Source organism: Cylas formicarius, unplaced genomic scaffold (assembly GCF_029955315.1).
Source record: "Cylas formicarius isolate icCylForm1 unplaced genomic scaffold, icCylForm1.1 PGA_scaffold_3__17_contigs__length_32017465, whole genome shotgun sequence".
Classification (NCBI taxonomy): domain Eukaryota; kingdom Metazoa; phylum Arthropoda; class Insecta; order Coleoptera; family Brentidae; genus Cylas; species Cylas formicarius.
In genome coordinates, this window is record NW_026844326.1 from 22,517,740 (window position 1) to 22,542,102 (window position 24,363).

The 24,363-nt window shown below is 34.0% G+C and overlaps 2 protein-coding genes across 3 annotated transcripts in view; both read left to right on the forward strand.

Annotated features, from left to right (window-relative positions):
- Positions 1-7,327, forward strand: part of LOC132700031 (xanthine dehydrogenase-like) — a 30,366-nt gene extending 23,039 nt beyond the window's left edge. Inside the window, exons 19-22 of one of the 2 annotated variants that reach the window (XM_060667102.1) lie at positions 3,681-3,811; positions 4,115-4,467; positions 6,753-6,866; positions 7,144-7,327. In XM_060667102.1, the coding sequence (XP_060523085.1) occupies positions 3,681-3,811; positions 4,115-4,467; positions 6,753-6,866; positions 7,144-7,211 (666 nt within the window). In that variant the 3' untranslated portion in view covers positions 7,212-7,327. The other variant, XM_060667103.1, reaches the window with a different exon arrangement.
- An 80-nt stretch (positions 7,328-7,407) lies between these two features.
- LOC132700032 (bone morphogenetic protein receptor type-1B-like) lies at positions 7,408-15,870 on the forward strand. Its single transcript, XM_060667104.1, has 4 exons — positions 7,408-7,544; positions 8,290-8,477; positions 10,039-10,642; positions 14,467-15,870. Exons 1-4 carry the CDS (start codon positions 7,511-7,513, stop codon positions 15,165-15,167), a joined length of 1,527 nt encoding a protein of 508 aa, XP_060523087.1. The 5' UTR covers positions 7,408-7,510; the 3' UTR covers positions 15,168-15,870.
- The last annotated feature ends 8,493 nt before the right edge of the window (positions 15,871-24,363 follow it).

Below are 24,363 nucleotides of genomic sequence, written 5' to 3' on the forward strand. Positions count from 1 at the left end.
CACCAAAAAAAGGTGATGCTCTCCGTTTGGTGGGATGTCAAAGGAATCGTTTTTTTTGAGCTTTTGCCGGACAATACAACGATTAATTCAGAAGTCTATTGTCATCAACTGGACAAACTGAATGATTCACTTAAAGAGAAGAGGTCCGAATTAATCAACAGGAAGGGTGTAGTGTTCCACCAGGATAATGCGAGACCTCACACAAGTTTGGTCACTCGCCAAAAACTTTTACAGCTTGAATGGGACGCACTGCAACATCCACCATATTCTCCAGATCTGGCGCCTTCCGACTACTATTTGTTCCGGTTCCTGCAAAATTTTTTGGATGGTAAAACCTTTACTTCAAATGAAGATGTCAAAAACCACCTGAACCAGTTTTTTGCCAGCAAGGACCAAAACTTTTATGAGAGGGGAATTATGTTACTGCCAGAAAGATGGCAAAAGGTGTTGGACCAGAATGGCCAATATATAATTTAATAAAATATTTATTCATTATACGAAAACTGTGTTTCATGTTCCCCAAAAAAAACGAAATGACTTTCCGAACAACCAATACATACAGGTCACAAAACAATCAATATAAAATTTACACAGTCTATATTTAAAATTACATACATACAACACACTACATTTAAAAATTTACTTACTTCACTATTATCCATATTGTTAATTTTTCGTTTTTTAGATGCTTTGGTCACATCTTCCATTCTTTTTTAAATCTGTCCACTGCTGTTTTCTTTTTCAAGTCTTGGACAGTTACCTAATGATCAAATCTTATTCAAAGATCGTCGAATTATTCTAGGCCAATGGCGAGGTCACTCGGCAAACTTTATTTATGTCTTATGCATTAAGTTCTAAAGAACTTAGGAATATTTACATGACTTACAGAGTTTAAGTTCTTTAGCAAAAAACGGGAAATGAAGAGATATGCTTCAAAAAGAAAAACAAAATAAAAGCAACGTTAATACAGGCACGAGCCGCTAAAAAAAATTACGCACTGGTGCCGATTAGGATTAGGGCTCGCAATTGATGTCGTCCGTCAAATGCAAAAATGCAAATCCCAAAAATGTACGCGCAAAATGATTTAACGGCCGTCCGTTTTTAAATAGATTCCGATTTGAACTGCTGACACGTAAACACAAAAGCGCGCGTATTTTTTTTTTGTCGAAACCGTTATTTACAATTTACGTTATTTGCGCAAGGAATCAGTGCGACAAACATTTGCCTTCCGAATGATCCATTTTATCTGCAACACGCGTCCTTTTTGATTACTCGATCCCAATTACTCAGCTGACAAAATAATTTCGATTTGTCCATACGCGGTGTTTTCAAATTGAATGTCAATATTGAAGGCAATGAATGATATCTGGGTCGATTTTAAGATGGAATAGTTTAATAGGCAACAAGTTTGATAATCGACGATTTAGTGACGAGTTTGATTTGGAACGAGCGTAGCGTAGCCGAGCGAGTGCCAAGCAAATTTAACAACTTGTTGCATACTATACGTTTTCTACGACCAGTAGACTTGGGTGCATTTTTACAAAATAGCGTCGTAACGCCTAGGATTTTAGATTAGGGAGTAGAAAAACGTTATTCGCACATATGTCTTAATCTACTCAATGCACTGCATAGTGCCAACACTAACAACTATACAGGGTGTTTTCTAATTGAATGTCAGGGAGCGATTATTGGGTCCATTTTAAAAATAAAACTTCATACGAACTTATGTCCTGAACGTCTTAACTTTTGAGATACAGAGTGGTAAAGTTTTCAAGAATAAAATATATTTTTTAATATCCGTAATGCCACTTTAGATATTTTTAAATTTTGGCACACATGTGTAGTGTATCAATTTTTTTTTAAACACGCCAGTGGCGAGCGTACTAAATTTCTTTTGTCAATTTTGCCAGATATTGATGGTGGGCCATTTCCCTTAAAATAAAAATTATTCTTACAATCTCCAATTATTCCTAAAGAAATTTAATTTAAATTTTTTCAATTTGATGTACGGTTTTCGTTTAAAAAAAATAAAATCCTCTTCTCTGCATGGTCATGCAGTGGTAGAATTTAAACGTCGAGAACAGTTTTTGGTAAATGTTTGTGCTGGAATTGTTGAAAATTAATTAACAACACCATTTTTCCTGCCAGAAAGGCATTTAGGACATAATTATCGGTTTTTAGAAGAGGATTTGCCAATATTGCTAGAGCAAGTTCCATATTTAATTAGAAACAGAATATGTACACATTTATACACCCGAACATTCGTTTTACCATTGAATTAGAAACTAATAACAACCTGCTATTCTAAGATGTTCTTAACTCAGCCGAGTCACTGAACCCAGAATTCAAACACCTTACTTCTGCTCTTCTTTCTAATAATTTCCACATTAAAGATATTAAGTATTCCATCACAAAATACACTTCACCACAATCTTGCAGTAGCAATAAAGCTGAAAGCAATCCCACATTTGCCACTGTTGTCCTTCTTTACATTCATAACATCACGGACCACATATGAAAAGTTCTAAAGAAATATAACGTCAAAACCAGAGTTACCACTTGTGCAAAAATTAATTTAATAATTAATACCTCTTTTTATAAAACTTCTGGATTCCTCCTGCGTCGATTTTTGTTGACCAGAAATCTTTCATATTCGATCCGTCAAAGACAAAATTCCATTTGAGATGCTAGGAGTTTCCAGAATTCCATGCATATGCGGCAAAGAATACATTGGAGAAACTGGACGTAAAATATCAACTAGACTCAAAGAACATGAAAGAGCCTTAAGACAAATAAACTCATTTGAACCATTAATATGTTATTAATTGCTTGATCGTCGAAAAATTCTGACAGCCAAATTTTGGTGTCTCATTTTTGCTAGATGGAGTCGTACGCCATAACGGTCCGTCCTAGTAAAAGACAAAATTTCTGGATGGGTTTAACTGTCCTGCAATTGTAAAAAGCGAATGTGCAAAGATGTTCAAGATATTTTCTGCGTTTACTATGCCCCATACCATGATGCCTTGTGAAAACTTTACAGTGTTTTTAAGACAATCCTTATGACAAATTATACCCGAAGAAAGAACCTATCAAACAGACCTCATAAAAACCTGGACCGCTATTTTTATATTTAAGTGAGTTTTTCTATTCCATCTTAGGGTTATTCTTATTTCTTCTTCCCGACTTATGTATTATAGTTGAATGCCTTGAACTCCGTTGAGAAACATCTTTTGGTTTCCTATTTATATTAATCACAGTAGTAGTCAACTCAATGGAAATTTCACATTGGTTTCCCGTTATAGTACTGGTGAACAATAATATCTCACAGTTTAGCATCAGTAGGCTTTCCACTTACCACTATTGAATTTTGAGAAACGTGACGAAAAGCAAAAACATGTTGTAATATTTAGTTGTTTTTAAATAATAATTAACAAAAAATATATAATTAAACCTTAAAAATACTTCCCTACATCATGTAAAATATTGTTATTTTCATATTTCAATTTTAAAAATTTTGGTAAAGTGGCATTTTATTTAACTACTTATTTCACCATAAAGTTGTTAGGGCACTTGTGCAGCATGTATTTAAACTTCTTTAGAATCTGGTTTATTACTACAGTATCGTTTATGAAACTTGTTACATACTATACAAACAGCACATAAAAGGCAACTTGTTCCAGGCGATAATGAAAGCATGCGATATTCTATTAGAACGTATGGAACCGATTAAGAAAAAGATGGCAGCAGCTTCGTGGGAAGAAATCGTTGAGAAATGCTACGAGGAAATGGTCCATTTGTCTGCTTCCTCCATGTAAGGATCCAATTTACTTTATTGAAGGGATAGAACAAACAGTCAATACTATTTTTATTCACTTAAATAAAGCAAACTGCCTCAATTAAACTCCAAACAGAAAAAAAAGAATTTAATTAAATTTCACCAGATCTCACAACATCGACAAACAATTCTCTAAGAAAATTTTTAGGGTTGTCCAAATGTTTTTTTTTAATTTTGGATTACGCAAACTGGAAAAGAAGAGAGGGGTTACTTGGTTTGTCTTATTTACTATTCAGCTTCATCTTACTCCTTAAATCACCTTCTCTGGTGGTCTTTAAGGTGTCAAGCGCACAAGGAAACTGAACTCTCCAAATACGATGTTTATGCAATCGGTGCTTCAGAAATCGAACTAGATGTGTTGACTGGTCAATACAACGTAACTCGGGTGGATATTCTGGAAGATGCCGGTGACAGCATGAATCCTGGGATAGATATTGGACAAGTCGAAGGCGCGTTCGTAATGGGATTGGGGTACTTTACGACTGAAAAAATCATAATGGACGAAGACGGGAGAATTTTGACGAATAACACTTGGAATTATAAGCCTCCAGGCGTTAAGGATATACCGATCGATTTTAGAATCAAATTTCCGAAGAACAGTCCTAATAAAATGGGAGTATTAAAATCTAAAGGTAACATATAACTTTATATAATGAGACTGGAGTTGTTCTTGATTTGAGGTTAAATAATAATTATTTTCAATTCTAAGAAAACTTTTACCAACAATTAAAAGGCTATGGGACAATTTCATCAACTTGTGATTGAATATTTGGAAGGAAACGTTTTACAAATTTTAATATAATTTTTTTACACTGTTTGTAGATAATTGCTTAACAGCTATTCAAAAAAATCATGTTAAAAGTATTCTTAATGCTTTTAATAATTTTCATTCCAAATTGATATTTACAATTGAAATTGAAAAGCACAAAAAAAAAATTTCTTTGACTTAATTTTAATAAGAAATCTTAATAATACAAGAGATACATGATCAAGAAAACATCTAAATTATAATTCTTATTATCCCAAAAATAAACCAAAACATGCCGATATTACGCATTCTTTAGCAGATCGTGCCATAAAACTAACATGACCAAAAATTGTGTCAAAAGTCAAACAAATTTTAATTGAAAAATCACTTTCCTAAAAATAAACTAAATGAAAAACACAGCGAACCTACATGTTTTATTACAAAAATAAAATATGAAAAAAAAATACAATTGAGTCACGAGTGCTTAATATATGAGTGACTTAAAAAGTTTACCAAACGTGTTGCACACTATACTTTTTCTGCTCCCGTATGTAAAATACCCAATTACCCGCTGCGCTTACTGTATTTCTTGCATAATATACTATTTTCTACGGCCGTTAGTTTTTGAGTACATTTTCGCAAAACAACACTGACATGACTGTCAGAATTGACAAACGTGAAAATTCAAACCGCGCTTTAAAATCTCCGAAAACATTCGATTGTCGGCAAAAGGGACTCGAATTCGTGGGACAAGAAACTCACGTGGTAAAGTGACGCTTTCTGCACGCTAGATCGGTGTATACTTAGGTATTTGACAGTAGTGAGTAGAAGACAATTGTTCTCATTATTAAACAATTTCAAGCCAAGAACAACTCCAGCGTTATATGTATTTCGGAATAAAAAACTGTTATACGAGGTTAGCGCCAAAATTTCCCGGCCTGACATAGATTAATATATATCTTAGTAGGCTGCGAAAAAAAATTGAAGTCTTGCGTCAAATTGTTTTGACTTTTTGACTGCATTTTAAACAAGAAGTGTTAGCACCTAAAATCATTAAAGAAAGGCTGGATGGTATGTACGGCCAAAGTTCTCCTTCGTATTCTGTAGTGAAAAAATGGGCAAAACGTTTTCGAATGGGGCAGGAGTCCCTTGAAGATGATTCAAGAACTAGTCGACCAGTGAAGGTCATAACGGAAGATATTGTTGCGATTGTGGAAAAGGTGGTATTGAGTGATCGACGTTTAAAGGTCAAGGAAATCTCAGAAATTACTCAGATTTCTGATACAAGTGTTCGTCGAATCCTGCATGATTATTTAGGTGTGCATAAGGTTAGTGCAAAACGGGTTCCTAAAAACCTTTCGGCTATTCAAAAACACCGCCGTGTCGAGTGTGCGCGGTCTTTTGTGGAACTCTGTGGGTCGGAACCGAAGCCTGTGATAGACACTATTGTGACGGGAGATGAAACTATGGTTCTCTATTATGACCCTCTATCGAAAAAAGAATCAATGGAGTGGCGTCGTAAGAGTGAAGCACCTCCAAGAAAATTCACAGTCTGCCGGTCAACAAAAAAGGTGATGGCCACGATCTTTTTGGGATTGTGAAGGAATTCTTTTGATAGATTTTAAAGAAACTAATACCACTGTCAAAGGTAAATATTACTCAACATTATTACATAAATTACGAGACTGCATACGTCTAAAACGTCGAGGAAAACTGACCAGAGGCGGGCGTTTTTTGCAAGATAATGCACCTGTCCATACTGCTGGTGTTGCACAAGCTGCCATTTTAGAGTATGGGTTCCAACAGATAGATCATCCTCCCTATAGTCCAGATATGACCCCCAGCGACTATTATTTGTTTGGATATTTGAAAAAAGACTTACGTGGAAGGCGGTTTAACGACGAAGTTGAGTTAACAGAGGATGTTAGTTCATTTTGCAGCCAAACCAAAAGAATATTTTTTTAAAGGGATTGAGTTGTTAAAAAAGAATTTGAAGTTAAGGGGGATTATATTGAAAAATAATACAAAATTGTTACTCTACTTTGTTTCTTTCATATTCAGGCCGGGAAATTTTGGCGCTGGCCTTGTATAATAATACAAATATTTAGTGCTCGATTCCTTCTATGTGTCCTTGCGGTTAGGTTGTAGATTTTCTTTCTTCTCTTGCAGCCACCGGAGAACCGCCAATTTGTTTAGCGGTGACGGTTCCTCTCGCGATTAGGCAAGCAGTGGCCTCCGCACGAAAATACTTTGATCCAGATACTCCGACGTGGTATCCATTTGGTGAGTGCCGGCAAAACCATTTCTTTAATAATTGAATTATTTGTGTGGCTAGAATTATTTGTGTTGAAAGAAATTGACCTGATTTTAAGTCCGTATATAAACCAAAAAAAGTTAAGCAAAATGCAAAAAATTGAACTAACGGGGGCATTTATTAAATGTGCAATTCTTCACCAATTTAAAGTAAAACGCAGTAAAACTATACTATGAATTATTTAAAAAATATATTTATTTTAGTCATTAAATACCATGTAATTACATTTATTTTTATTGTTTTTAGATGGTCCGTCCAGCGTTGAAAACACGTTTACCAATTGTTTACAAGATTATAAAAAATACACTTTGTAACAAATTGATAGAAATATATACTCATTGCAAATTTATAAAGTAATTTTCATTTTAAACAGTGGTGGAAAAATAGAGATGAATATCAAATTACTGAAAATAGTTTTATAAACAGGTACCCCCGGCGAACGTAATTGTTCAATAAAACTGAAGAAATTGAAGGATAATTATCCGAAATTGTTATCATTACAAGCCCATTAAATCGACAGGGTAGCGAACCATATACTGAAGTTTCCCTATAAAGAGAAGCATTAAATCTGTGTCTTCTTGTAGTAGTGAATTGGTTATTTAAGCGGATCGGAATGTTTAGTGGAGTTATCGTAAATCAAACTGAAGGTAAGAGCAACGTTCAGGATATTATTTATCGGAATTCAATAAGTGCACCAATTATATAATATATATAATATAATATATATAATATATACAATAATTTACAAACAAAGAAAAAACATACTTTAGATTAAGTCAAAGATTGCAACGAAGGATAGGTGAATAAAATTATCCATCTCAGTTTTCCTTTGTTTTAAAATTCGTAAAAAAGCCGGTTTGATTTACTCCTGTATAATACAGTAAAGTAATAATTCAAGAAAATCGCAATTCATAAATATAGAAAATCATCAAATTTGGCCAAAATTTGAAGGTGGTGCAGAATATTTGTTAAATTGAGTGGGACATGTAAATTATTTAGCAAACAAGTTACTGTTATTTATTCTTTGTAATCAGATGTCTACCGACAAAAAAGTTTTGCCAATAATAACTAAATTATTTTTTCGAAATGAAGATGTTGAAAAATTCTAGCAAACTAAGTCATTTTAGATTAAATTCAAGCATAAATGGTGTGAGCTATGGCATTAAATTGTAGGACACATTTAATCATAAAAAAAAACAAGATAGAAATAATAAAAAATAACGTTTTAAATTTTAGGATTTTGCAGACATGGATATATTTTTTTAATTTTATTGTGAATCCGTTACCTTCATTTTTTGTTACTAACCCGAACCCCCAGAATTCGAAACGAAGTTTGCCGACCGAACGAAAATTTGCGTTGTAAAATATTTCACGGTAAATATTTTTCTTTAGAATTCAAATCGATCAAATGCTATTGCGAAGGCTACTGTCCTTCGGGAGAAGATTCCGGCACGTGCGTGACTCGGCCAGGGGGACGATGTTTCACCTCCATCGAAATCCACGTTGACGATGACGGAAACGATCTGCCGCCACTGTACTTTTACGGTTGTTTACCGCCAAAGGGAATGGCATTATTCCAAGTGAGTTTTCCCGCGATACAAGTTTATCAATATAAACCTTAAAACGCTAATGTGCTAAAGAATACAAGCTTGGCCCCTCCAATTAGACTTTATATAAATATTCCAGTACTCCTAAATGTTTGTCAATTATAAAAAAATTAATACGGTATATCCCATGTTTTATACATCATTAATAATCTTGATATAAAGCTTTGCATTACTTGTAAATCAATAATCAATGCAAGGAGAGTAAATAAATTATTTAAATGACAAAATTCTTCTATAAACTAAATCTTAAAAAACGTCAATTATTGATTACTAAACAAAATTTGCAGAACACAAAAAACAGCTGTCGCAAGATAATCGATAGTTTTTACTTTGGCCCATATAGTTATATAGTGGCTCTACTACGGTAAAAATCGATTTTCAGCTCATGCGTCTACATTTCACCCACTAACTTGGACTTTGCGCCATTTTTTATTCTAAACAGAAATTTCCACACGTTTAATTCGTTTTCCATAACATTTAACGAAACCTGGCCACATTTTGTCAAAATACTGAAGCACAAGTGCAGCATCGACACTCATTGACGATCTGCCAGCGGCCATATTGATTGTTGAATGGCGCTAGGTCATTGACTAAAATCGAAATATTAAATCTCGCGCATGCGCATGTTGAATGGACCTTCTCAACGCTATGCTTTGTAAAAACTACAGACCTAACAATGAATGTAGCTAGTTGTTAAATTATTTAGGGTTTATGAAAATCTTTCAGAAAATAATTACACTTTATGATTTTCACAATTTATTATTTGGCTATGTTATTATTTATAAAAATTTTAATTTTTCTGTGGGTGTTTATTTTTTTGTGATGGTATAATAATCAAATTCTAATACAGCAACCAGAACTGAATAAATCAGATTTCTAAGGGGAGATACAAGATTAGTTTTTACTTTTTTATTAAATTTACATTTTTTCAATAAGGCACCCTGCGTGTTTTAAGTTTTCAATTTGTTTGGTCTTAATGTAATTTCTAAAATGTGTGATTGTGCTTATCTCAGGGAGTATTGCTGAGTATTTTATTTTTGTTAGAAGCATAATATTCTCCGATAAACGAGCACGAATGTTCATTTTGACGTCATCATGTCTTTCGCGAGTATAAGCAATGTAAGACATAGTCTCAGGCCATCAGCACTCACAATCTCCCATTTTAAAACGGCATGTTATAACAATGCAGCACAATAAACTTAAAAGCAGAATGAGAAATATAAACCATTTCAGAATTTTTTTTCAACTTTTTTCAAATGTATATAAAAGGATGATACGCTATTTTAAACACAGCGATCCAAATTTGTGGGTAATTAACAACCCAGTAAACCATTAATACAAGGTTTGTGACCTTGCATAAGCTCATAGCTCACTTCTGTATTTCTCCAGCGTCGGCCATTGACTCTGTCTTGCTTGTCAGCAAGGCACAGTCGATACCCCACGCAGGAGAAATGAAGAAGTGTACCTATAAGTTTCACAGCCTGGGGAAGTGAGAAAATCCTGTATTAATTTACGCCACCTTTCTATCACGCAGTGTCGGGCAAAGTTTATGAATCCTAAAGAGGGAAAGACCATCAAATGCTGTGACGAATTCGAATACTGCAACAAATACGTGCGGCCCAGTTTGAATCCAACAGAACCCCCACTCATAAACTCTGCGAATTCGATTTTCCTGAAAACGTTAGTCTCTTCGATCGTAGTGAGTCTTATCATCATCTGTGCGTTCATCGTCGCTGCTGTCATCAAATACAAAACGAAACGAGGAGAGGAAGACTGCCACCCTAACGATAAGGAATCAAGAGACAATGTCACGATAATCAATATTTCGAATATTAACAACGTGGTGAAACTCACTGCAAGGAGTGAGTCCCACGTTACTCTGGGATCGGACAGCAGATCGAGCTCTGATTTCGGCTCGAACGTGCACTGTCACAGGACCATAGCTAGGCAATTACAAATGGAAATGATGATCGCATCCGGAAGATTCGGTGAAGTATGGAAAGCCAAATGGATGACCCAGACCGTAGCGGTCAAGATATATTTTTCTACTGAGAAGCAGTATTGGTTGCGCGAGAACGAGATATATCCAGACCTTAGACACGAAAATATCTTGGGATTTATAAACTCCGATATCAAAGGTAAATCAGAACATCGTTTTAGTTAGTTGTATATTCATCAATAAATTGGCATCTACTAAACACAGCCGTTTAATTAACCAAACACTAAAATCGTAGGGGATATTTCCATGGAAAAATTGTTTTATTATTGCGCCTCTTTTAAATGCCCCCCCATGGGACGTAATCCCACATTCATTATCAATACCTTCCAAGCAAAGGGATTATAGAGAAAGCAAAGGCTATTTTCTATGTTTTCTTATTTTTTTACCTAACTAGTTACTCTTAAAACTTGAATTTTGTAAAGTAAATAGAATAGCAGTGATTCACCGCATTTTTTTGTTTACTTCATTGTTTTGTTCATTAAGCCTAGGATAAAAAATTGCGCTACTTGTAATTTAATAAAATCCTATTTTAACCATATTTAATTACTTATCTCGCTTTTTATAACTTAAAAGGTGAAGTTTGTTCATAGATATAAGAAAGTGACTAACTGATACGAATTAAGGAAAGACCCGGGCAAGCTCTAAGAATGAAATATGACAGGTCCGTACTTTGCTTAGAACTTAATTATTTGGGATTTTGTTAGGAAAGATACTGAACAATATTTACTTATTTATGTATGTATTTATGTTTAAATCTAAAATAAAATTACAAATTATTTTTATTACCTACTTAAAATTATTTACATAATATATCAGTATCACTATCGCTATCATCGCCTGTTTTTATTATTATTTGTTCTATATTATAGGAATGCTTGGAGCTAGTTTGTTTTTAAACCAACTTTCAAATAAATCAGCGGTGGTGTCTTCATGGTAATCCGGAGAAGAATCTTTAATATTTTTCGCAGACAGAGAAAGTCCATTTGGAATCCAACCATCTTTAGAGCCAGCATGCAAAATAGTTATTCTTTTACCTCTTTTTGATGGCGCGTTTGTTTTACACTTATCAGTTGAGTCAACCCAACCCTTGTCCGGAGTATCATAAGTGTCGAACCAGGTTTCATCCAAGTAAATAATTGGCCTTTGTTGTTCTCTGTAAATCCTAATTTTTTCTAGATATTCCAGCCGCTATTTCTGAATTCTAAAAGATTCCATTAAAACTTGCCTTTTGTCAGTTTTTTTTTAAATCTAAAACCATCATCTTTTTCAAGCCTCCTAATTAAGATATCTAATGTAGGCACGCTTTGTTCCTCGTATAACTGGTAAATTTTACGCCGTATTATATCTTGATCACATTCATCTACACTCGAGAAAATGTCGGCATTGCTTCTTTTTTTCCTCGCTGAAATGGAATTATTCACAATTTTCCATACAGTTGATGTTGTAATTTTCGTCAATGTTGCCGTTTCTTTTAAAGATGCCTTGCTGGCACCATGTTCAATAAGAGTCAAATAAATATTGTTTATAACTCCCTTAGTCTCAATAGAAGAGTGTTTTCTACATTTGGGCGGGAGCATCTCCTGACACTAGACTCGCACATATTTTGCATAATTCGCACACGATTCAACACACGCGGTATTACACACGAAATAAGAATGATTACTAATAAACTTAAACTAAGTAGTGTATCAAACCAAAGAAACTTTAGGTAATAATCTTGTTGCATTGTATGTTAATGACCACCCTTGGATAATCGCATTCAAACGCAATTGGTCACTTTCTTATATCTATGAACAGACCATAACTCTAGTTAAACGTATGTGCCAAGGTGTGATTGTCACTTATTCGTTAAAGTTGCCAAATATATTCAGGAACGTTTATTCACTAAACTTGCCACATTTATTTATATTCAAGCTAGTTTATTCGATAAAATTAACACATTTATAGTCGGTACGATTTGTAATCGCATAGTCGGCAATAGATTGCCAGACAGAATAAAATAGATGGTTCTTCATACTTCACTTATACTTTAAAGGATGTTGTTCCGCCCTAAATGTTTATCTGATCAATGCAAGACTAATGATTACGATTTTATTACTTGGGAGAGAGAGAGAAATAGAATCAGTTCTACTTGGAATTTATTAACTTAACTAGTAGAGTTCTCCGAACGATATACCGTTTCTACGACATAATCTGGTATTTAACTTTGGAAAATTTTTATGAAGGTCTAACAGCAGGGTTGCTTGTAACCCTTAATAAATAGATTCACAATTATACAATGACTTTCCCGAACCGTACTTCGGTGCTTCGTGAATACAAAAACTTGTCTCTTATTGATGGTTTTCTAATAGAAACCAATTCTTGTAGGAGCGCACTCAAAGTCTCTTGGCTACGGTTAATGGTAAAAGCACCACGCAACTCTTGATGTAAAGTTATAATTGTTACAACAATATTCTTCTGATACACATCATAAATAAACCGTCTCGCTATTCCGCTGTGGGGCATGTCAAGTAGAGTTTTTGGGACCCCACGATCTTTTCACGTACTCTGGCAGCCGGCAAATGTGTCCTATGCATTTCAATTTGAAGGGTGTTCATCATCAACGATTATTACGCCATCGACCACAATCTCAACTTCTCTGTCGCTGGACATCGCAAATGTACTAACAAAATTGAATAATGTTAGTAAAAAATAAAATGTAATAAAATGTATATGTACCTCAATAAAAATGACAAACCGAGTCTTGAAAAACAATTGAATGACAGTAAGTTGGTTATTACTAATTAAAAACACAAGGCGGAATAGAAATAACTCCAAAGCTTCGACGGTCAAGAAATTACCGTTTCATAAAACTGACAGTATAATCCGATTTCACGAGCCCCCACAAATCAACCAATAGCAAACTTGGAAAACACCCATTATAAATCAATTTTCTACATAAGATACTGTATTGCTATCCTAAGAAAATATTTATGTTAAATCCTTAAATTGGAAATCTATTTAAGCTTATAGAGGAGATCCACCTATCTAATGGTCAAGTTCAACTTGAAATCTAGCTACGTCAAGTAGGAAGATTTATAACAAGTACACTAGTATGAATTAATATAACAGTTTAATAAAAGAAAACTTCCCTACTCTTAAAATACAACAGTCCGCATGGCACAGTTCATACATCTTAAATCTATATCTACGGTCCTGACTTGTGATACACGTGCTGAAAGAATGTTGCCTTCCGCTTTACAACAGGCGGGTCTCATTCCGAAGTCAAAACCATAAAAAATCGTAAAAACGGTATATCGTTTGGTAAACTCTACCGCCATACTCACAGATGGATTCATGTATTTTGTATGTAATAATTGATCAGGGTGTTCCTTAATGATATGCGAATATTTAATTAATGTTTAGTATATTTAGTTTGTATTTACGATGGATCATCATCAGTGCCAACTGCTACTACCAGAAAATGATCCTTTGTCTACATTAATACCAAGTGGTGATGCTGTTATATCAAGTGTATTCTCCTTTTCCGAGTATTCTTTTATCATATTTTACAATTGGTCTAAAGTTACCAAATAGGTAACTTTGGAGAGCGGCCTTCCAAAAACAAATACTACTCCAGTGTCATCGTGCCTTGCCTCACTTACAATATTTTTATTACAAAATATTTTGCACTGAGCCCACACCAATTAATTCTATGGCAGTTTCGGCAGCAGTCTTTCAAAAATGCAACCCAGTTGGTGCTATCTTTGTCCACTGTTCGACACCGTGGCGGAATAGACACGGGAGGTAAATGGGTGGGTTTTTCCATTCTTAGTATACTAGTTGAAGCAGGTAAAATACCGAGTAACGTTCTCTCTCGATTTTATAACCGACGTCGCAAATCGTATCGACTCTATTTATGTTCAAGCTTGTTCATTCGATAAACTTGCCACATTTATAATCTAGCTGTTGATGTCTTTTCAGTAACCGGCGACGTTGCAAAGTTGTTCCTCATCACCGACTTTTGCGAACACGGTTCGTTGTACGATTTCCTACGTTACAACATCGTAAACAAGACGACGTTCCTCAAAATGGCCAAAGGAATCTTCGGCGGCCTAAAATACCTCCACGAAGAAATACTGTGCCTTAACGGAAAACAAGCTATAGCGCACAACAATTTGAGCAGCAAAAACATCCTCGTGAAACGGAACAAGGAGTGTTGTCTGGCGGATTTCAGCAAAGCCGTAAAATTTTCCAGTTGCAAGAACGAACTGGACGTGCCAAGATTTTCGAAAAACTCGCACCTCAGGTACTTGGCGCCGGAAATTTTGGAACAGAATTTCGACGTAGACAATTTCGAAGCCTACAAAATGTCCGACATCTACAGCGTCGGGTTGATCGTTTGGGAAATGCTCAACAGATGCAAGAACAAAGTAGACGTAGACGATTATCAGAAGCCATTTGCATTGGAACTGGGCCCCGAAGAATCTGAGCATACTCTTGAAACTGTAAGAAGAGTTGTGGTTGAGAACAGGACAAGGCCTGCATTAAAAACGCAATGGCAAGAGGATAGTGTTTTGAAGGTGGTCTGTCAGCTTTTGGAAGAGCTGTGGAATTCCAACCCATTTGTCCGACCTACGGCCCTAAGAGCGAAAAAAGTGCTAGTGAAACTAGAATGCTACTAAATGAAGCGTATTAAAAAAATATATTCTTCAATATGGTAATTATTTCGTGGTTAATTAACAATTCTAATGTGGTGCAATTTATTAAAAACTTCAACTAAATAAACCAATTTGAAAAACAATTCAGATAACCATGATTGTCATTTGTTAATCGCTAGCTGCTTTTTCTGACCGAAAAGACGCCGATCACAAATTAAATGAAGGTGTGGCATACTTTCTAACCACTTTACAATGTCCCAAATTAAAACAGCTACAATGCCCGCATTCTATTCCTACTTTCATTACAAGAAGGACTTTTTTACCGTACACATTAAAAACCCCACAGAGGAATAAAACTCCCGTCACGGGCAAAACACAAAAGACGACGAGGATTTCTGCTTCTGCTTGCTTCAAAAACCACTCACTAAGAGAGAATATCTGGTTTAATGAGTGTTCTATCTCGTTTTAATACTAAATAGTCTCTTTTGACAAGCAAAATTTGGCTTTAGTAAAGGTTTAAAACAGCTCCGTAACGACGAGCGAGACGGAGACGACAGCGGCGGCGACACGTAAATTTTAGATTTTGTTTTTCGCAAACAGCTTGCATTTGATCCTGTATTTTTATGTAGACACCGAAATTCTGCTTGTTTTGAAGTAAATCCGATCGAGGTTTTTTTCAGTGTTATGCCAGTTTCTACTACTAGCCTTTTCCTTGCTAATACCATTTTATTCACCCATATCGTTTTTCATTATTGACATATGTTTCTCAATATTTATATGAAACTATTATTATTTTTAAATAAAACTTATTTCGTAGATGTCGTATTTTATGCACCGCCACTGATCAAAAGTCGCAACTTAATTAAAACGTGTAAGATTCCTCATTTTCCCTAACGGTATGACTTCAATTTCCTTAAGTTTTATTTCCATCTCAGCCGTGACTGCTTTAGTTCGTTCCTTGATTATTAGTTGACGCAGAAGATTTTTGCGCCCAAACAAACTTGGCCTTTTCAACAGACCATGCTTTGACGTGTCCGCCGAAGTAATTCGATGGAGATTAAAGGCTACTTCGGTGATCTCTTACTAACCCAATTCCTAATGTTTACGTTTACGAAATACGCAAGGGTCAATGCTTTGAATCATACGAACGATATTCCCAGGAAAGGCGAATGATTGTTATTTTTGAAGTATCTCAACATTCGTATACACGAACTGATTTTTTTTTAAATTAGAATAGGGTCCTCATATTAAATTTATTATGCTGTTTTATGAATATTCAACTGATGCGGTTTTGGTAGACGCTTATATAAAAACCAGCGTATTTAATAGTGTAATAAATTACGAAAAACCAAGATCGGTACCACTGGCCGGATAAAGATAAAGATAGCTTTCTTTCCATAAGACTTGAGTTACAAGTGTTGGATATTGTCAGTATAATACAAATGTAATTAATATAAAATTATGTTAGTGTAATTAATTAATAATAATAATAATTAATATTGTTAGATAAATAACAAATATATAGGCATTATAGGGGGTGTTAAAAGGTATCACTAGAACGAAATTCCTTAATATTGTAACAGGCGAGACTCAGCAATTTGTTTTTAAGAGTGCATTTGGATTTTGCTTGACTAGCTATCTCCTTCAGTTATTATAAATTTTTACGCTCAAAACAAAAGGACTATTTGATGTATATGGTATTTTGTATATTTGTGTATTGAATATCTGAGTTTCTTGAGAGCATATAAAGATTAGATTTGCTTTTTACATAAGCGGTACAATTTAGTATGTATAGGGTGGGCCGTTTATCTTGGAAACTATACGGGATGGAGCTAAAAGTTAAATGCAAAAGTTAATTGAGTTATTACAAACCTTCAATTTATTTTTATTTGGTATATTCAGGGTATTTAATTTTTCGTGGGCGAGTATCAACTCCCTTATTTTAAATGGAACGTCTGGTATATTACTTCATTTTTTAATTCTATACAAAATTCTAGACATATTTTGTGTATAATATCCTATACCTGAGTCTAACCGTTTTTGAGATTTTAAATTTTTTATGCGAAACACGACGTTTGCAAAATGTAAAATATCTGAAAATTTCGCCATTCAGAAGCATTTATTGTTTCTTTTGAGTAAGTTTTGTTATAGGCAAAGGACTTGGACAACAGATTTCATAGAAATTTTGATACATATTAACACGTGAAAAATAAGATTAAAAATGAGTTTAAAAAAAACTGCCAAAAAACTTTTTTTTAACTGGAAATTACCTATTTTTATAATTTTGTCATATTAAGCATTATCACTAAAAATTAAAGCAATTTCATATGAGGTTGTATATGTTTAATATTTTTAGTTTTTGAAATATTTACTTCAGCTAGTATAAGGTGGCAATGACGGCGTTTATACAAAACAAGTGCTGCTATTATGATTTATTTCGTAGTTGACCATAATCTTGCCGATGCATTTAGGAAGACCCTAATATTATGTAAATGTATGTCAATACAAATTAAGACGAATGATACGCGATAATGTAATAATAAAAATAATAAACAGTTGTTCAATACATCCTCCAGTTTGAGCAATACAAGTAGTATAAATAACATAATGGCATTTCTAACAGATTCGGTGCCATTTAAATATCCGACACCTTTTCTTATCCGACGTTGAAGGTTTGTGTTTATAAACTAAACCTGTTCCCCATAGAAGAAATCTGCCGGTGTTAAGTCGGGGCTGCTTGGAGATCCAATGTCTATAGTGTGCATTTAGAGTGCCATCCTGCTGCCAAATTAAATTTCGGCGTTCCCTTTCAGGCACTTCATTTTCAACAAAGGGATGAATAATATTTAAAAGCTGTAAGTAGCGTTGGCATTTTAAATGCTGATAAAAAAAATACTGGACCTATTATTCTGAACCTCCAAATGGCGCTCCAAGGAGCCCCGACTTAACACCGCTAGATTTTTTCTATGGGGAACACTTAAAGGTTTCGTTTAAAAAAACACAAACCTTCAACTGGCCATGAACTTAAACGGCAGATAAGAGAATGTATCATCATTTTATTATTACATTTTAAGTTATTATGTATTTATACTACTTGTATTGCTCAAAATGGAGAACATATTGAACAAGTGTTACAATAATTATTATCTTTTTTAAGCTATTAATTGTTTATTGATTATTCGTTAATAAAATATTCACCAACATTATCGCGTATCCCTGGTCTTATTTTGTATAAATAATGCATACTACAATGCAACTATGAAATGGTAAATCATATTGGCGCCGTCACAGCCATCTTACACAATTTCTATGGCAACAGCATATCATTTGTGATAAACAAATGTTGAAAAGGAAATATTTCAAAAAATAAAAATATTGGGCATGGGCAAAATTGCTTTAATTTTTAATGCTTAATATGAGAAAATTATAAAAATAGGTAGTTTCCAGTTAAAAAAAGTTTTTTGGCAGTTTTTTTAATATCATTTTTAGTCTTATTTTTCGCGTGTTAATATATATCGAAATTTCTTATGAAATCCGTTATTCGAGTCCTTTGTGTACAACAAAACTTACTCAAGGGAAACAATAAATGCTTCCGAATAAAGAAATTGGCAGATATTTTACGTCTTGCAAACGTCATTTTTCGCATAAAAAATTAAAAATCTCAAAAATTAAACATCCTGTATATACCAAATTAAAATAAATTGAAGGTTTGTAATACCTCAATTAACTTCTGTATTTAACTTTTGGCCCCATCTCGTATAGTTTCTGAGATAAGCTAGAGTCCCAAGATAAACGACCCACCCTATACATACTAGGAACTGTCAATAAAGAGTGTTGTGGCAATTGAACAGCTTAAACAGTATGGTCCGTAAAATGGGTTTCTGCATCCTAAAGATTTGATCCGTACACATGGGGAACGTCCCCATTCCACAATTGAAGGCGTAGTTAAGACATGAATAGACATAGAAAAAATAACATTTTTAGCAAGCGGAAAAAAACCTGATGGCGGAGCCTCCTCATGACAAAACAATAAACAGAAAGTTTTTGGAGAATGTGATCCAGGAGAGTCTCGAGTCAACACAAACTCCGAGGAATTATACACGTTTCTTAGTTTTACTTCCATTTAGTATCAATTTGTTAATTTCTGCATAATGTTTCATTTGCTCAACAGTTGTATTGGTTGCAATGCATAGTTGCGCAGACGATGCCGCAGAAGGGGTATAAACTGCATAATAAGTGAAAAGTAACTATGGGGAAAAGATGAAAACACATTTATGAACACTATAAACAATAAAGGACCAAGTCAACTTCCCTGAGGTACACCGCAATTCACTGACTTAGAGTCAGAGACGTCTTCAAATTCTAAGGTAACTCGCAATTTGACCAACTGCGTACGACCCCCAATAAAAGACCATAACCAATTTAACGCGTTACCTCTGACACCTTATGACCGCAGCTTGTCCACTAAAACCTCAACATCGATCAAGCCTAAGACTCTTTCCAGATCGAACAAAATGGATGCTGTTTGCCGCCTTTCTTCCAACTTGCCTGCGTTGATCGCTTTTTTCGACAACCAAATTGCATGCCAGAAAAATGGTCTCGACTTTTCAAAAAATTTGAAAGATACTTCATCACTACTGCACATATGTACATAAGAATTTTCATAAGTCAACGGGACAAGGCAAATGCATATGAGGCACTGGATAAAATATTTACAACGGTTGTTTAACAATAATAAAATATTCTTAATTCAATAACGAAATAAGCAAATATAGAATCAGTACAAAAATATACTAAAAATACAATATATACCTAAGGGCCTTGATACTATTCCATATCACATAAACTATTCTTTGGATATTCGCGGTAATAAAATTAATTTTTAAAGGTAATTACGGAATTTGATAAGTCCCATTGGGTAGTATATTAAAGTTTTTTATCACAATATTGTGAAAGGTAATATTTAGATCACTATCATCATTCACGCAGTAGCCTGTGGCATATAAGGACAGCACCTAAAGGAAAAATAAAAAAATGTCAAGCAATTGTATATGATCAAAGTATTCCAAAAGTCTAAAGGAAAAAAAGCTCTTTCGCTAAGATTTCGAGTAACATGAAGAAATTATTTAACATTAAAAAAAAAATTCAAGACAAGCTTCTGGTCCAAAAAATGTGTAGCAATTTTATGAATAAAAGTAAAATTTTTTGCACATGAAAATTGAGATATACGCAAATAAGATCCTCCAGGTAAAGACGAATACTAAATATGCGCAGACATCTGCTCTCCGTAAAAAAAATCGAATTGCTTGGTTTCTATCGCTTTCGCCAAATGTTATTCTTACGTGTTCCCTCTTGGTTTCCATTATTTCCATATATTTTTCTACGCAAGGGCATGAGCGTTTTTAGCTTTTACATTTTTTTGTCGGCCCGCGTAAGTGAATTTGCCTTCTTTCGGATTGTTTACGTTCCCTTATTCGATTTTTGGAGATGAATGAGAAATGTCGTTCGCGCTCTATTTGTTTTTGAGGGGGGGCTTTGGTTAAAATTCCGTCTATCTATCTATATTCTGAGGTGTCCTACTAAAAAATATCATAACAAAATTCTGTTATCTCAATTATTTTTAAAGATAGGTTTGTGAAATTAAAGATGCCGCTAATAAAATTATCATGGGGCTCTTTGTTTTTGAGGTACAGGGTGAAATCCAAAATTATCTCCTTTGTCTTATTAGTATATTAAAGAGTTTATATATAGGATTTTTTCCGTAGAATCCAGTAGCGTAGTTTGTTTTTTACTTGCTCTAACCATTTTTAGTTATGAAGGAAACATATATTATTTCTTACATTATTTGGAAATCATCATCAATAAAGTTGTTTTAAAAAGTAAGCTCAAAATTCAATTTTTTAAATTTTTTGCTTTATTTGTAGCAGTAGGCCATAGTAAATGAACCAAATCGACTAAAAATAAGATACATCCGAGAAGTTATTACTATACAAGAGACTCCTTGCTTCATTCCGAAAAAATAGGATGAAAATATATTTTTTTTAAATAATAATGTCTAATTAATAAGGTAAATATTATACATTTATTAAACATATATTACAATGTTAAGTAGATAGTCGGCAATGACTCATCTATTAAAAACAAAAAAGAAATGTGTCAAAAACTTATGAGACGCTCAGTTTTTAATTATATTTTTATTACCTATCCATTTGTTGTTTCTGTGTTTTGTACAATGCAATGAAAATACCCAACAATTTTCAAAACTGCAATTCCACAGTTAAGGTTTTTTAAAAGGATTCCAGAATTACTAGAAGATATTCCCTTAGTATATTATAATGTTATGTTATGTTCTGTTATGACAACTTCCCTCAAAAATGGATAGGTACCAACGGACCTGTATACTAGTCTGGAACAGAACTTCGAGGAACAATTGATTTAAGTTTCGAAACTCTACGGAAACCAATAATTCTTTTAAATTGAATTTTTAAGTATTGAGTTTCTTGTATGTTGTGTGTTTCTTGTTATAGATTAATCGTGACCTACTGCTACAAATAAAATAAAATATGGAAAATATTGATCTTAATTTTTAAAACAGCGTTATAATAATACATATTTCTGAAAAGCATAAATCATTTACAATTAATGTAGAAACTAATAAACAGGGTGTTCTATTCAAAAAATATGGGTTTCATCTGTAACTAACAAACGGTTAGAGCAAGTAAAAAACAAACCACGCCAGTGGATTCAATAAAAACAATCCTAAACCGATAGTTTTAGATTTCACCCTGTATCGCAAAAACCAAGAGGGCCATGACAATTTTGTTGACGGCATCTTTAATTTCACAAAAAAGGAGCACTGTGTCGCGTAAACCGCGTTTCTATCTTAAAAAATTGCCGAGATACCCCATAAAAGTGCCCAAAATGGGATAGCCGCTACATAAAACATTTGCCACAATAATGTTAAAAAAATAACTGAATGAACAACTGCGAGCGTGAGCACTAGATGCTGTCTATGTTATTATAAAAATATCTATTGTTGGAACTTCAAAAGATTTTACGCGTCAACAATGTCGGCAACCTTCGGCGGGTCGAATTGGCATTCAACGCTGGAATAAAGTAGTGCTGTTGTGGTTGTTATAAATAAATAAATACTTTATTTATTTAGCATATAGCTATAACAGTAAACTATCGTATTTATATTTGAAATATACATCCCAGCAAAATTCAGACAACACTTAAGTTTTAGTTAATCTTTTGAAAGCGTTTAAATTATCACACTCCTTAATAATTGTTGGCAGCCTATTAAACTCTAACAAACCTTTATTTAAAATGTTAATCAACATGTGCGTAGTTTTACATCGATTGACTAGCATGAAATCAGTACGGTTTCTAGTCTTATAGTCATACACATTCCAAAAGTAATTAACCTTATGACCAATCAAACATTACTTTTTGCTTTACAGTTAATATTTGTAACACATTTAACATATCTATTACATTATAGAGTTGCGCGCATTGCTCTGTTTTGTATTTTCTGAAGTTCCGTTAGTCTATAGTTGAACAATATTGCAAATGTGGCGCTGCCAGGATATTGTAAGTGGCAATTTTGTATAACTTGTTAAATTTTTGCCTGCTCTAGATATGAAACCCACATTTTGTGAGAACTTTCTCATTATATAATCACAATGTGAATCAAAATTTAATTGTGGATCTAATACACTTCCAAAATATTTTATATATTTCTCATACTGCGAATTAACGCCATTTATATTAATATTAACACTCTCCAAATCCAAACCACTCAATCTATGTTTTTTGCAATACAAACAGAACTTCGACTTCATGATATTAATGACATAATGAAATAAATGTCAAAGAGTCATTCCATAAAATAAATAAAAACCAGTTGACGAACACCGTGTTCCAGATAACCGACCAAAAAACACCGCGTGAAGTAATGTCCATATACGCCGAACACATTGCACCCGAATGTGGTTTCCTACGCTTTTTTTCTTTGCCTAACGTTTTTCCAAATTACCGGAACATCATTCTTCCGTTCCGAGGGTGTATTGCCACGTTGCCAGATGTCCAAAAATAACGTAAAAGCGTAATAAAATAGGCATAGCCGACCTCGATATAACAGTACCGACGATAATCGCCAAACATTTGCAATTAATGTAATTGGATGCTAATAATTAATTCAAATCCGTCGGAATTGGACGCTATAAGAGTATCAAACATTCTCCTATAATTAGCAACAGAGGCCTCTGCTATTTCCAGGTTAAACGCTAAACGATTGATTGATAGGTACAGGTTCACATCATAATAGTAAATATTTTTTTTTACTCCCGTCTGTAAAATACCTAATTAACCACCGATCTAGCACTTTACCACGTCAATTTCGTTTCCCATGAATCGGAGCCACTTCGGACATTTCCTTGATTTTACAGCACGGATTTGGGAGCAATCGGATGTTTTCGGAAATATTTCCCACGCTTTGAATTTTGACGTTTGTCAATTCTGACAGTCATGTCAGTGACTGTATTCGTGTTTTGCGAAAATGTACCCAAAAACTAACGGTCGCAGAAAAAGTATGGTATGCAACACGTTCGGTAAACTTTTTAACTCACTCGTTTATTAAACACTCGCTCCGCTCGTGTCAAATAAACTCGTGAGTCAAATGCCGTTTGCCGCACTTGTTGCATAATATACTATTTTCTACTCCCATCTGTAAAATACCTAATTACACACCGATCTAGTGTGCGGGAAGCGTTAGTTTACTACTTTAGTTTCCCCCGAATCGGAGCCATTTTGGACATTTCGAATATTTTCTGACGGTCATGTCAGTGAATGTATTAGTGTTGTTTTGCGAAAATATACCCAAAAACTAACTGTCGTAGAAAAAGTATAGTATGCAACATGTCCGGTAAACTTTTAAAGTCAGTCGTTTATTAAACACTCATTCCGCTGTGCTGCGCTCGTGTCAAATAAACTCGTCAATCAAATGAGATTTACCGCACTTGTTGCATAATATACTATTAACATTCAAATTCTTGATGGCTGATAACTACAACACTATATTGCATACTTGTATGGAACAAAATACTAATCATGTGAAAGGAATATGTAAAAGAGAATTATTATTATTAAAGAGCCACAAGCAGAGAATAACAAATTAGCACTTTTGATTAATTTTTAAATTTTTTACCTCTCGCGGTTC

What these genes read in the sequence shown, in the direction of transcription:
- LOC132700032 (XM_060667104.1), top strand. Translation starts at nt 7,511, where the DNA reads ATGTTTAGTGGAGTTATCGTAAATCAAACTGAAG. An exon ending in AGGGAATGGCATTATTCCAA is followed by an intron (nt 8,478 to 10,038) that starts GTGAGTTTTCCC and finishes TCTATCACGCAG; the next exon opens with TGTCGGGCAAAGTTTATGAA. An exon ending in TATAAACTCCGATATCAAAG is followed by an intron (nt 10,643 to 14,466) that starts GTAAATCAGAAC and finishes ATGTCTTTTCAG; the next exon opens with TAACCGGCGACGTTGCAAAG.